This window comes from Halichoerus grypus, chromosome 2, assembly GCF_964656455.1.
Source record: "Halichoerus grypus chromosome 2, mHalGry1.hap1.1, whole genome shotgun sequence".
Classification (NCBI taxonomy): domain Eukaryota; kingdom Metazoa; phylum Chordata; class Mammalia; order Carnivora; family Phocidae; genus Halichoerus; species Halichoerus grypus.
The window spans coordinates 32,099,812-32,113,689 of record NC_135713.1 but is presented as its reverse complement, the minus strand read 5'-3'; the positions used below and the strand labels follow the sequence as shown (position 1 = coordinate 32,113,689).

Genomic DNA, 13,878 nt, shown 5'->3' with positions numbered 1-13,878 from the left:
ACCAGAAAAGGTTTTGGTCTTGGCCAAATTAAGAGCCTTGAATGCTACACAGGAGTTTGGACGTTTTTTAATAGGAAATAAGAAACCTTGGAAGGGTTCTAAGCAAGGAGAATGAGATCTTAGAAACTAAGAAAAGAATAATTTTCAAGAAGTAAAGGGAGATCTACGGAGTCTATTGTTATAGCGCTCAACCGAGAATAATCTTGAAAGGCGTCCATTGCTTGGAAATGTCCAATTGCTTAGAAGAATCATCCAGCTGACACACAGTTGAGTGAAATAAACGGTTGTTATTCTGAGCCACTAAGTTTTGAGATGGTTTGCTAGACAACAAAACTTAGCTGACAGGGAAAAAAAAAATTCATCACATAATATTAGGTAGAAAAAGCAGAACGTAGAACTATATATTAAAGAATGGCACCAGTTTTTTAAAAATTAAAACATATAGAGGAAATGTGGGAAAGAATAAGTCAAATAAATTTAAAAAATATTAAAATACACCAAACAGTGATTATCTATAGATACTGTCAGCAATGCAAATACTGTGTTTTCTTCTTTGTAACTTTTGTGATTTCTAAATTTTTACCATCAACCTATTTACATTTATATTTTATACTTATTCATTTTTTATGTCAACAGAAGCCAGAGTGGATTGAAGGGTAAATGAGAGGTGGGAAGTGGAGATAGCAAACGTAGACCTCTCTTTCAGAAAGCTTTGCTTTTTGTTTATTTCAAGTTTTTATTTAAATTCTAGTTAGTTAACATATAGTGTAATGTTGGTTTCATGAAGAGAATTTAGTGATTCACCACGTACTTTTTTTGGAGAAAGGAAAAAAACAGAATTGGGGTCAAAGTGATATAGAATCGAAGAATTTTTTTTAATATGAGGGAAATTTTCAATTTATTAGTATATTGAAAGAAAGCGACTAGTAGAGAAAGGTTAAAGAAATAGGAAGAGGGGCAAATACTGAAATGAGTATCAGTATAGATATAAATGTAGATAGAGCTGAAAATACAAACATAAGTATAACTGCCTCATGCAATGATCTTAACCTAAACATTTTTTAAAGAATTCTCTCTTGGTTGGAAGCAGTGAGGAAAGTTGTTTGGGGGTGTCTAAAGCTCCAGGTATTCTGAGAACTGCACAAAAAGCACAGTGAAGTATTAGAAGTGGTATTTGTTGGCTGCCTCTGCAGACTTTGGCCATTGTTAAGGCCCACGGCCCCACAGTGAGCCTGCTGCTCCATCGGGAAGACCTCTGTGACTATGCCCTGGACCAGGTACCCTGGCTCCTGAACCAGTATAAAGACAAAGAGACTGATTTTCACGTCACTCAGGTAAGAGCCACACCCTCAAGGAACCGATTCAGAGAGTCTGTCTGCAACCATCCTGGAAGACAGTAAGTCTCCAGAGGTCCTAAAGAACTGAGATACTGGTTTGGGCATCTAAACTTAAATACTTTTTGAGAAACATGAGGTAGAGAAGAGGTTGGCACAGCTGGGGGATGTAATTCCAAAAAAGGGGTTAAGAATTTTCTTTTCAAACTACTGAGGCACTGACTAAGGCAGGGGGCCCAGAATCACCAAAGAAAACTGGTAACCGCAGGAAGGTTATGGATTTGTTCTCCTCACAAAAAGCATAATTATTTGTCTTCCACATCCTGTGCTGCTGCTTCACGGGCAGCCTCCAACTAACCTTTGAGAACTTCCATTCTAGAGTCTAAAACAAATACTGACCGCGGTGGTCCTTTATGACACGGCCCTTCCAAAGGGCTTGAGAAAAACCATCTTTATCAATTTACTCCACCAGGTAAGAAAACCCTGCTGTCAGATCTGATTGTTTCATTTCCACCGGTTTTCTGTTTTTAACACCTCCCACCTGATTCTTCTTGCTCATTCAGGTGTGCAGAGTTCCAGAGCCTCCAGTAAAGGAAAATGAAATTGAAGCTTCAAGCTGTTTCCTCATTCTAGGTAGGATCCAGCGTCCAGAGGGTTTTTAATAAAAATGTCTCCCAGTGATGATGACAACAGTGATGAAGGGTGTGCAAACTATCATATTAGTTATTTCACACACACACACACACACACACACACTATACCTTCAACTCATGGTATCCTGTACCTCTCCCTATCCTCCCATTCCCAAGAGAAGCGCAACAGGTAGGGCAACCAATCATCCTGGTTTGCCTGGAACTAATGGACTTGCAGGGGTAGAACTTTCAGTTCTAAAACCAGAAAATTTCTGATATATTTTGGGAATTAACCCCCTTATCAGATATATGGTTGGCAAATATTTTTCCCATCCCATCTGTTGCTTTTTCATTTTGTTAATGGTTTTGTGTTTTTTTTCTGTTGGGCAGAAGATTTTTGGTTTGACATAGTACCGCTTATTTATTTTTGCCTTTGTTGCTTCTGCTCTTGTTGTCAAATCCAACAAAATCAGTGCCAAGACCAATGTCAAGGAGCTCACTGCCTATGTTTTCTTCCAGGAGTTTTATGGTTTCAGGTCTTACATTCATGTCTTTATTTTGATTTGATTTTTGTATATGGTATAAGGTAGGGATCTGGTTTCATTCTTTTGCATGTGGCTGTCCATTTTCCCAACACCATTTATTGAAGAGACTATCCTTTCCCTATTATATATTTTTGGCTCCTTTGTCAAAAATTAATTGGCCACATATGGATGGATTTATTTCTAGGCACACCAAGGTGAGTTGGTAATCCTAGGGATAGGAAATGCTTCTTTTCTTGGTATTTGAGATTATTTGAGACTGTGTCAAACCCAAAGTCATGCTTTTTTCTCCCTGGTCATTTCTTAATATCTATTCCCTTTCTCTCTCTCTCTCCTTCACTCTTTCCCCTTCTTTCTTGCTCTCACATCACAGTCCCACCCATTGTCTGGTTAGAATACCTGGTGCAGGTGGTAGAGGAGGCCCCAAGTTCTCAGAGTCAGTATACAAATTATGTTCCAACATAGACCCTGAAAAGTAAGGACAAGAGCAATCCCATACCTCCCATACCTCCACCTCCACCCTCTCCCAAATATGTCATTTCTACTACTTCACTGCATTACCTTTCTATTATTTCTAGTTCTCCACTAACTGGTCCCTCTGTTTCTATTCTTTCCTCTGTTCTATGCCCAACCTAATTAACTACTTCACTCTATCTCTAATAATTTCAAACCCAAACCGCTTTACTCCAATCAGACCTTTTCTCTTTCTTCCTTGCTCCCTGACTTACCCTTGTAGCTCTCTAACTCCACAGCTGGGGAAGCATCATTCCAATCTCTGCCTCCATGTTCATAAGGCGTTCTCCCCTTATCTCCTCTCCTTTTCTCATCTCATACTGAATTAGGGCCCACCCTAATAACGTTACCTTAATTCGATTCCATCTGTAAAAAAAAAAAAAACACCTAATTTCTAAATAAAGTCATATTCACAAGTATGAACAAATGTGGTATATAAATCTCTCTTAGTGATCAAACTGCTTAATTCCATGATACTAAAGATACATCGATGTAATAAAATCTAGTTACCAACCAAAGAGTGACTTTGACAATCTTCATGGAATTCTGCTTTTCCCATTCACAAGTATTTTACCTAAGGTGAAAATGAGGTCTTATGACTCCAGTATGTCTTATACCTGCAGCCCATTCCAACCCTGCAGACCTGATGGAATTTTTTGATGAACAAATGAGAAGTGACAATGAAACCACTCGAATGGGAATCTTGACTTTGTTAAGATCGGCTATCAATGCTGAGGGTAAGCAAAGGAATGAAGCCAAAGTGGTTTATTTTGTGCCAAGAAGCAAACTAAAGCCTGTGCATTCTCTAACTTTATTCTATGTCTTTGGGGTGTTTATAGAAGATCATATTCAAGTAAAGCTCTGTCTTCTTGGTCATCTACAATCTACTACTTTTTTAAAGATTTTATTTATTTATTTGAGAGAGAGAGAGAAAGAGAGGGTGCGAAAGCACGAGCAGGCGGGAGGGGTAGAGGGAGAGGGAGAAGCAGACTCCCCAGTGAGCAGGGAATCCAATGCAGAACTCGATCTCAGGACTCTGAGATCATGACCTGGGCTGAAGGCAGCTGCTTAACTGACTGAGCACCCAGGTGCCCCTATAATCTACTACTTTTAAACGGCATTTTCAGTTACCTCTCTTCTTTCATGATACTTATGGATATACATAGTTGACAAGAAGTAGAATATTTGAAAATCAAATTTAGAAGATCTAGTAAGCTGGCTAAGTAGCCCAATAAATAGGGGGTAGGTGGGAGGAATGCACAATATTCTAGAGATTAGTACATTTAGAAAAGAGCAGAATTTAATGGAATATCATATTTCATTAATTCCAAGAAGCACATATTTTCATGCTATTGGAATTTATCTCATAATTGATAGCATCTTTAATTATAATCAGCCACTATAAGGTTTTTTTTGATACAATATAAAATACTGTTATCTCATAAAATTGATGATATCTTGAATTCAATAAAATATGAGAATTCATTTTTATCCTATATTATAATATTTCAAAAAATTCAGTTAGCCCTGAGATTTACTGAAGAATCAGAACACAAGAAATATGAAGTAGTCTCACAGAATTTAAAGCTAATCCATTGGGCGTGATGTGTTGAGTCCACTTTGGAACCTAACATTTTAAACAAGATGAAATCAAATATAATATGGAGCAAAGAGAGCAATAAACATCTCTCATAAATTGAAAAAGAAGAGGGGTGCCTGAGTGGCTCAGGGGGTTAAGGGTCTGCCGCCGGCTCAGGTCATGATCCCAGGGTTCTGGGATGAAGCCCGTGTTGGGCTCCCTGCTCAGCGGAGAGTCTGCTTCTCCCTCTCCCTCTGCATCCCCCCTCCCCCGCCACTCGTGCTTTCTCTCTCTCATTCACTCTCTCACTCTCAAATAAATAAATAAAATCTTTTAAAAAATGGAGAAGAAGATAAGAGGAAATTGAATAGCCTGAAATGTTATGGACAAAAGACTTTGAAATTATGTACCATAACTCTAATGGGATTTCATCAATCCTAGAACAGACTATACTCCTACTGAATCTGATCTCTTCATTTCTCTCCCTGTCTTTCAGAGCCCAAGTTGCGAGATCACATCACTTCAATTGAAAGAACAGTCAAAGTCATCATGGGTGACCTCAATATAAAAGTAAGAGAAATAATGGGGACTTTAATTTTGTTGATGGTAGTTTTAGGAATTAATGAAATGGTTTTGATTCTTTAAGAATCTACTTTAAGATTGCTTTATAAAGAGCTCAGTGATAAATTCCAATTTTAATACAATTCCATCTTTCCCCAAAAGATAAACTATATCAAGGTAAAGTTCTAAAGTACATTCAGTTCAAGGGCTTCTAAGTAGGAAAAAAAAAAGATTTTTGCCCAGAGCATCACAGTACTATGCTCTTCAAATGGTTTAAAAATTGTTAATTATAAAAATAATGTATCTTCCTCCAAAAAATAATAACCCCTAAGTCTGTTTGTTGTTGTTGTTGTTTTTTAGCTTAGATATCCTATTTTCCAACTAGGGAACATCTAGAGCAAGTTTTGCACGTAATAGATTGCACAATATTTCCTGATTATTTGATTAAAGTATTCCATATTAGATAAGATATACAACTTGTACTGGAACAAATTAAAAAATAGAAATTACTATTTTTTTTTATTAAAACCACATTTTGTTTGGATCAAAGCCCCTTACAGAAACCAATGAAAAGAAGAAAATTCCCCTAGTAGACTTTCATCTGCAGTGACTATAACAAAAGCTATGCAATAAATAACAATAATTATGCTAAGTGGAATAAATCAATCAGAGAAAGACAAATACCATATGATTTCACTAATATGTGGAATTTGAGAAACAAAACAGGTGAACACAGGGGAAAGAAAAAAAGAGAGAGAGGCAAACCATAAAACAGACTCTTAATGATAGGAACAAACGAAGGGTTGCTGGAGGGGTGGTGGGTGGGGGATGGGTTAAATGGGTGATGGGCATTAAGGAGGGAACTTGTGATGAGCACTGGGCATTATATGTAAGTGATGAACCACTAAATTCTACTCCTGAAACTAATATTACATTATATGTTAACTAACTAGAATTTAAATTAAAAATTGAAACAAAAATAAATAAATAACTAAAACATAAATTTTAAAAAATTAAAAAACAGTGGTGTGATTATAGATAAAGTAAGTGGCCAAGTCAATCAAAATATGACTAAAAGAGTTTAGGGTAGAATAAAAGAGGACAGAAACTTTAAGGAAGTCCAGCTCCCCAGGCAAAAGTAGAGAATTTATAACTTTTTCTCCCCTTCATTTTGGTAGACTACAGGTGCCTTTATGCTAATTGCTAATTGCTACCTTGTGGCCCTGCCTCCCTATTCAAAATTACTCTTTTTTCCCAACTCTCAATTAAAAGACCCATTCAGTAAAGAATTAGATCTGAGCTTTCTATCCTCCAGGGAAGCAATTCAATATGAAAACCTAATTATTTAAAAATTATAATACAGGTTCATAATCCCTTGTTCTAATCCCTGGGGCCAGGTGTATTTCAGAATTCACAAACTTCCTGATTTTATTTTATTTTTTTGGATTTATTTATTTATTTGACAGAGAGACATAGCTAGAGAGGGAACACAAGCAGGGGGAGTGGGAGAGGGAGAAGCAGGCTTCCCGCGGAGCAGGGAGCCCGATGCGGGGCTCGATCCCAGGACCCCGGGATCATGACCTGAGCCGAAGGCAGACACTTAACGACTGAGCCACCCAGGTGCCCCAACCTTCCTGATTTTAGAAAAACATTACTGTGACAGTAGCCACAATCAAACTCATTAATATCTCTGCAAGAAAATATATGCAGAGCCACACTATATAGAATAAGTCAAGACTACAGTTTTAAAACAGTTGAGTTGTGTTTTGCCACCAAATGAGTTAGCGCCAAACTCAAGAAACAAAATTCCAGTGTCCAGAGTTTTTTAGGTTTTGAAATTGTAGATAAAGGATTGTAGATCTGTAGTTCATCATGCTATCTTTCATTGAGGATTTTAAAAGCAAGGTGGTGTTTTAGCCCACAATACCAACATTTCATAATCTACGGTAATACAGGGTATGTCTTGGGAGCAAAGGAGAAAGATTTTGGTTAAAGAGAGCCTTTCCTGTAACCCTTAAATCATAAGCTGTAGCTGGCTTCCTGCTCCATCTATTTATAGTCCAATTATTCAACTGATACTCCTTTTTGGAAAGGTTCCCATTAACCGATCCATGAAGGTTAAAGAGTATGAGAAGCTAAATTAATGTTCTGCCCAACGTAGTAAAATGCTGCAAATGCATTTTTCTGATTCTAGGTGAGGAATTCCACTCTCCTCCTCATTCAAACCATGTGTGAGAAATGCTTCATTGAAGCCCGGGATGGATGGCCACTGATCGATTATATCTTCTCCCAGTTTGCCATGTCCAACAAGAACCTGGTATGAAGAGGTGCAGTTTTGAAAGCTACACTGTACCAAGGGCAGTTAACTCAACTAAGGCTCAATTCAATGACTGATTTAGAAGTTATATTTCAGTCTTATCACTTTTATTGATAAATTTTTCAGCCTCTAGCATTCTCAGTTCTCTTTTACGGGTATCACTTACAACTTATGATAAATTCAAGGTAGGTGACATCATGGTTTTCCCTAAGGAGGCAACCTGTCCTCAAAGGCTTGAGACAGGGGTGGAGAAAGTGGATTGCTTCAGAGGAAACAAAAGACATCCATATTTGCCAAATGGGGGTTAACTTCCTAAAAAGTATGTGCGTAAGATCTCGATCTTATCAAGTCCATGACAGCTGAAATTACAGTCCCCTCCACTAAGAGGCAGTGTCTTTGAAAATCTTGCCCCCGAGACAATAGCAAAGGCCTGAGGGAGAGAGGGAATATCTGTAGTTCAAGAACCTTCACAATTTTGGCTTTTCTGCTTTATCCAGCAGTGTTTTTCCTAACCAATTCCTCCAAGGAGCACGTTAAAACAGAACTTAAGTACTGGAGAACAAAATTGCTGGGTTCCATGAGCCCCTTAAGTTGAGTGACTGCATCCTGCACCCCAGAGTCTGAGAACACATCCAAGTAAGGTCAGAGGGGACCAACAGGAAGGATTATTAACAGGTCACCTGTTTCATCTTTCTTGAAGGAAAAACCGATGAAACCTAACTCCCATGAGGTTGAAAGGGGAGAGAAATCTGTCCGGGAAATAAGCCTCGAGGTCTTAAAAACCCTAGATCCATTGGTCATTGGAATGCCCCAGGTAAGGGGTCTTTTATCACCACTGACAGTTACTTTGATCATCCCTCTAAAGCTCTGTCCATTTAGGAGTAAAGACATGAATTTGTCCTTCATGTGTCATCATCAGCGTTTTTGATGCTCTGATTAGAGGAAGTACATTGCAATGCTCAGTGCCGAGCACAGAGTAGTTCCTCAAAAACGTCTCTTCTTCCCTTAGCATACCTAGACATATATTAAGTGGTGAGTGGAGATTCTAATTCAGTGAATGCTAAACTTTCCTCATTCATCTAGAAAGGTGTTGAAAGTACACATTCTCAGGCCACACCTGAGGCTTAAAAATAATCTGTACCTTAATGGGAGGAGCCTTGTAATCTGTATTTTCCTTAAGCAAAATAACCTGAGAAAGGATTAACTGGCCAGAAATGCATGACACAGACAAGAGACAATCAATAGACCAATTTAAGTGGATCAGAGGCTTTATCTAGAATGGCATTTTAAGGTGCAGTCCTTGGATTATCTAAGATATTTATTTAAAACGCAGATCTCCAGGCCACATCCCACATCTACTGAATCAGCATTCGGGGCATAGGGCCCACGAATCTGTATGCAAACAAATCCCAGTATTTCTGATACATCCTAAAGTTGGAACATTTCAATGTAAAAATAGATGATGAAAAGAAGTCTAGGGCCAAACTCCAATGGGCCTGAAACGCCAAATTCCTACCTTGTGATTGATGAGCCATTCAAAATGTTAAGCAAGTGCTAAATATTTAAAACAATAACTGTAAGAGATCAGTGGATTTACATAGGGGTAGACTAAGAGCAAAGAGAGTGAGCATGAGATCAGATGTAACTCACAGGAACTGGAGCAGGGTCATGAGAGTAGGAAGGAAATATGGAGGGGCATGGAAGACCTTATAATGAAAAAAAGGACAGGGCTTGGTGATTAAATCTGGATGGCAAGACAAAGGGAAGGGTCCATGTTGACACCTAGGTTTCCATTAGGACAAGGGAGTTTTCCAGAGAATATGAAACAGACTGACTAAAGAAACCAAGTGTGCCAGAACTCCAGAGCAAGAAGGTCGACACCTGGAGCAGCCCATTCACTATCCATTCCCAATCATTCTCTCTCCAGTCTTGGGGTTTGGGGACATATATGACTTACTTTGTCTTGTCACACTGACAAAGGGCTTGGTAGCACTTGGTGAGTGGAGCCCAGGGGTGCTAGACCTCCTGCACTGCCTAGAACACTTCTTCACAAGGAAGAATTGTCCTGCGCCAAATTCCAGCAGCAAACCCATGCAGACACGCTGAGTGCAGTGCTGAGTGCAGTGCTGAGTGCAGTGCTGAGTGCAGTGCACCATGCACTACAACTGGCGCCTGAAAATGAACGTGTAGTGCAGAGATTTTATTTCATGGTTTCATTTTTATTTGGCCTGAAGAGAAAAAAAAATAACAGGTGAGAGAACATGCTCTAAATCAGAGGGAAACCCACAGTGAGAACCAAGGAGAAATCATGGACGAATCCAAAAGCCTTGCATCTTGCTTTGTTTTCCCCAGGTGCTATGGCCAAGAATCCTGACTTTTGTAGTTCCTGCAGAATATACTGGAACTCTGGATTACCTGTTTAATATCATCAGAAGTTTGATTATGGCAGAGGAGAGGAAGAAGAATGATACCAAGGAGTCAACAGCACTTGTCATCTCTACCGGAGCTGGTGTGTACATTCAAAAACAAAGCAAAACACTTCTCTTATGAGAGGCTCATTTCCAGAAAGGCTACAGTGCTTTGATTACATACCCAACCCCAATCTGAATTTCTCTAGCCCCCACAGCAATAATGAAAATCACTTTCTCTTTCCAGTGAAACTTCCTTCACCACAGCAGCTATTGGCCAGACTTCTGGTGAGTGAGTTATGAATAACTAATGTGGGATAAATTTAGGTCAATATAGATCATTCAGTTCTAAATAAATGTTAATAAAAATTACACAGCAACTCCAAACCAAAAGAAACACTAAAATGGCATAATAAATGTTCTGCTCCACTAATGATACTCATTAAGATTACTGGCAAGATTATCTTCTCGCTCTGAAATGCTCGTTAAACTTAATTTATTATTTTTAAAATAAGAATAGACTGAATTTGATCCCCAAGTACCATTCAAATAAATTCCACATCTATTATTTAGATTTCCTTCTTTCCTTTTCTCCCCCATATGTGTATCATTTGCTCAGATACCATTTCCACATGCCCTTATTTAATTAATAAATATATCTAAGTGTTGGTACCTTCCATTTATTTTTGATTGATGGTTTCTATATATGTTTTCCCCTTTATCCCCAGATGAAAATTGGGGAGGATTGTCTAAGTATTAGCTTTGCTCTAAAATAAGTAAGAAATAGACTGATGATTGGTTGAAAGATGATCTAATGTAGGAATCAAGGGCATCCAGGACAGTGATAAAAGGAAAAGGCAGGTGGGGCTTTTAAGTACCCCTGCAGTTGATTAACTTTTTATCTTCCATTTTTCAGGTAATATCTATGCTTGCCAGTTTAGGGAAATTATGTGGGGCTGGTGCAATAGGACTTTTGAAGATGCTGCCTGAGATAATTCACCCCAAATTGGTAGACCTGTGGAAAACACGCTTTCCTGAGCTCCTGCAGCCTCTGGAAGGTACAAGGGAGTAGAATCGGGTCTTTAGCCAAGGAGGCAAGAACATAAAGAAAATGAGACACCACTTTTCTGCCTAAGGCTGATTTGAGGCAATTGAAACAATGAACTTGATGTGCAAAGTAGACAACTATATTTTTTCCTTGATTCCTTGTGTTCTAATTCTCTACCACATACTTGTATTACAGGAGTATCTGGTGGGTAATATTCTTAGCAGAAATTTTACTTTTGCTCTGGTCTTTTTCTTATATTTAGAGAAACTCCCTTTTGGTATTATTCTAAAAAATCACTACTATTTTTAGCAAAAAGCCTAGATTTGGATCATGGATTGAAGACTTTTTGCCAGCCTGACTAGCACTTAAAGTTGGCAACATAGTAAATTTCATCTGAAATAATCATCCTCTGTAAAGCTTGAAGTGGGGCTCCAGCATCCACTGGGGACCTGGCAAGGGAGAAACAGGGTCCTGAATTTATTTTCTATTTCTATTTTCTATTATAATCATCCTCTGTAAAGCTTGAAGTGGGGCTCCAGCATCCACAGGGGACCTGGCAAGGGAGAAACAGGGTCCTGAATTTATTTTCTATTTCTATTTTCTATTTTTAATTTCTATTTCTAGGAAAGAATACTAGCATCGTGCTATGGGAAACCATGCTACTTCAGGTAAGGGTAGCTTCTAGACTAATCGTTGATGATGGGGTGATAAAATCAGCTAGAGTCACCCATCTTAACAAAAAAGATCCAGATTCCCAAGGGCAGTAAACAACATTTCCTTTCCTTAGGAAATGGACTAGAATGTTAGAAGTGATCGCTCAAGAATTACAGTCTCTGCATCACCATAATTTGAACAATAATCTTTAGTCTTCAGTTTGGTTAAGAGTTTAAGATAGTACTGAAGATTTCATTTACTAATATTTTTCTCTGTGTCTTTCTTAAATCTTCTCTAATTTCCAGTTTTTTCCTTTCCTTGTAATTGCATTCTTTTACCATTTAAATAAAGAAACACAAATTGACATCATTTCCACTTCTGTGCTTCTAAATACAATTCTGTTTCCTCACCTTTCTGCTTCTCACCGTCTTTTTTTCCTGATTTGTAAAAACCAAAGGGCCACATTATACCATTTTTCCAGAAAAAAAAAAAAGTCATCCATAAACTTTTTGGACCTTTGCAACCAGTTTGCAACCAGTTGCAAAGGTCCAAAATCCCCAAAATGGTAAATTGGCATGTAGGAGCCTGACATTGGCTCTACAGAGAGGATTTTTATTTCAGGAGCCTACAGGAGGTCAAGGAGCCCATAGGAAGGGAGCTTTTAACCTAGCAGGGTCTCAGTTCATAAGCCGTTTACATAGAATTTAACTATGGCTTCTTAAAAATGTCAAGTTTTAGTGACCTGTCCTCATCACCTCCATGTTCCATTCCTGCCCCTTCCAGAATCAGAATCTCTAAGAGATTCTGCCTGAGAACTGGCATGTTTTAAAAGACTCCCACAAGTGATTCTTACCCAGTATGAGATTTGAAAGCAACTGCTGTACTTTCCTGGTCTTTAATTCTAGCACCCACCTCTCCTCCTGTATTCATGCTGCTTTTATCTTCCCCCTTCTCTTCCTCAAAATTCCTACCTTATTTTCCCCTGCTACCATCTTAAAGTAACTGTTCTTACTATGAAGGAAGGTTCTCTTTCCAGAGGGAAGCCTCGAGAACGTTCTTTTCCCTCTTCCAATCTTGAGTAGACTTCCATTTAGCCTTTTCCCAAAACTGTTTTCGTGTGCTGCCTTCCCTCAGGCTTCCAAGACTGTTTAATTTCTTCTCTTCAAAGAGCCCACTCACCAAACAAGTTCTTACTAAGAGAATACCTAGAAATCTCCATGGGCTTTGACGTTAAACGTCCTTTTCTAAGCTTAAAGTAGGGAAAATGCAGGAGAAATAATTGACTTTAGAAATTGCAATGGATTTTGTCCTCCAAAAAGACAAAAACACCTTTTAATGTATTGTTCAGTGAAGAAGGAAATAAGTTCAGATGGCTGACTGAGGCCCTGGCTCAGAACAATTGGTGAAACCAGGAATGTTTAGCTACCAGAGTTGAAGTTAGCAAAATGTACTTGTACGTTTAATTGGTTCTTCAAGACATTTTATTTCTTTATTCAAAAAATGTCCCTTTCTTTTTCTTTTAGTATGTAATAAAACAAACTAACATTGACAAATGAAGTTTTTCCAAATCTGTTTAAAACTTGAAAAGTGCTAACTTCAATTTAAGTTTCAAAATGGATTGGTTTCTATGTTAAGCCTTTGGGCAATTTTTATTTAAGAGGAAAAAGGAAGGCACTTACATGGAGTTACTTCCACCTTCAGGGTAACTTGTTCTTAATGGGAATTCAGAACATAACAGCATATGGCTATTAAAATAAACAAAGAGAAGGGAGCCTGGCTGGCTCAGTTGGAGGAGAATGTGACTCTTGATCTCAGGGTTGTGAATTCGAGCCCCACATTGGGTGTAGAGATTACTAAAAATAAATAAATAAATAAACTTTAATAAAATAAGAGGAAAGGTTCCAAAATAACCAGTTTTTTTAAATGGGAAAAGGAATAACTCCATTTATTATATATTATATATTTATACTTAAAAAAATAAGGTAACAAAAAAGTACTAAGAAAGCACACTAAACAGTTGTATTCATATCTAACTTCCACTTCCTGCAACAGTTGCTCAAAGAATCTCTATGGAAGATCAATGACATAGCCTGGACCATTCAACTGAGTCGAGATTTCAAGGAGCAAATGGGCAGTTACAGCAACACCTCCCTTGAGAAGGTTGGTTTTTCAACTAAGGGACTTCACATCCTACCTTATGACCTAAAATGGCTGCTCAAGTTCCAATTTGTCTGTACTACCACCAAAAAGAAGGAGAAATTGCTAGGAAAATGCTACCTCTTCTTCACCT

General features: G+C 38.2%; 1 protein-coding gene across 1 annotated transcript in view; it reads left to right on the top strand.

The window, feature by feature from the left end:
- MROH2B (maestro heat like repeat family member 2B) overlaps nucleotides 1–13,878 on the top strand; it is a 63,505-nt gene that overhangs the window by 9,458 nt on the left and 40,169 nt on the right. Inside the window, exons 7-18 of the mRNA XM_078066506.1 lie at nucleotides 1,194–1,334; nucleotides 1,714–1,806; nucleotides 1,898–1,967; nucleotides 3,645–3,758; nucleotides 5,097–5,170; nucleotides 7,356–7,478; nucleotides 8,179–8,292; nucleotides 9,831–9,987; nucleotides 10,134–10,174; nucleotides 10,803–10,944; nucleotides 11,559–11,602; nucleotides 13,641–13,748. Of these exons, the coding sequence (XP_077922632.1) occupies nucleotides 1,194–1,334; nucleotides 1,714–1,806; nucleotides 1,898–1,967; nucleotides 3,645–3,758; nucleotides 5,097–5,170; nucleotides 7,356–7,478; nucleotides 8,179–8,292; nucleotides 9,831–9,987; nucleotides 10,134–10,174; nucleotides 10,803–10,944; nucleotides 11,559–11,602; nucleotides 13,641–13,748 (1,221 nt within the window). The remainder of the gene's footprint in view (nucleotides 1–1,193; nucleotides 1,335–1,713; nucleotides 1,807–1,897; nucleotides 1,968–3,644; nucleotides 3,759–5,096; nucleotides 5,171–7,355; nucleotides 7,479–8,178; nucleotides 8,293–9,830; nucleotides 9,988–10,133; nucleotides 10,175–10,802; nucleotides 10,945–11,558; nucleotides 11,603–13,640; nucleotides 13,749–13,878) is intronic.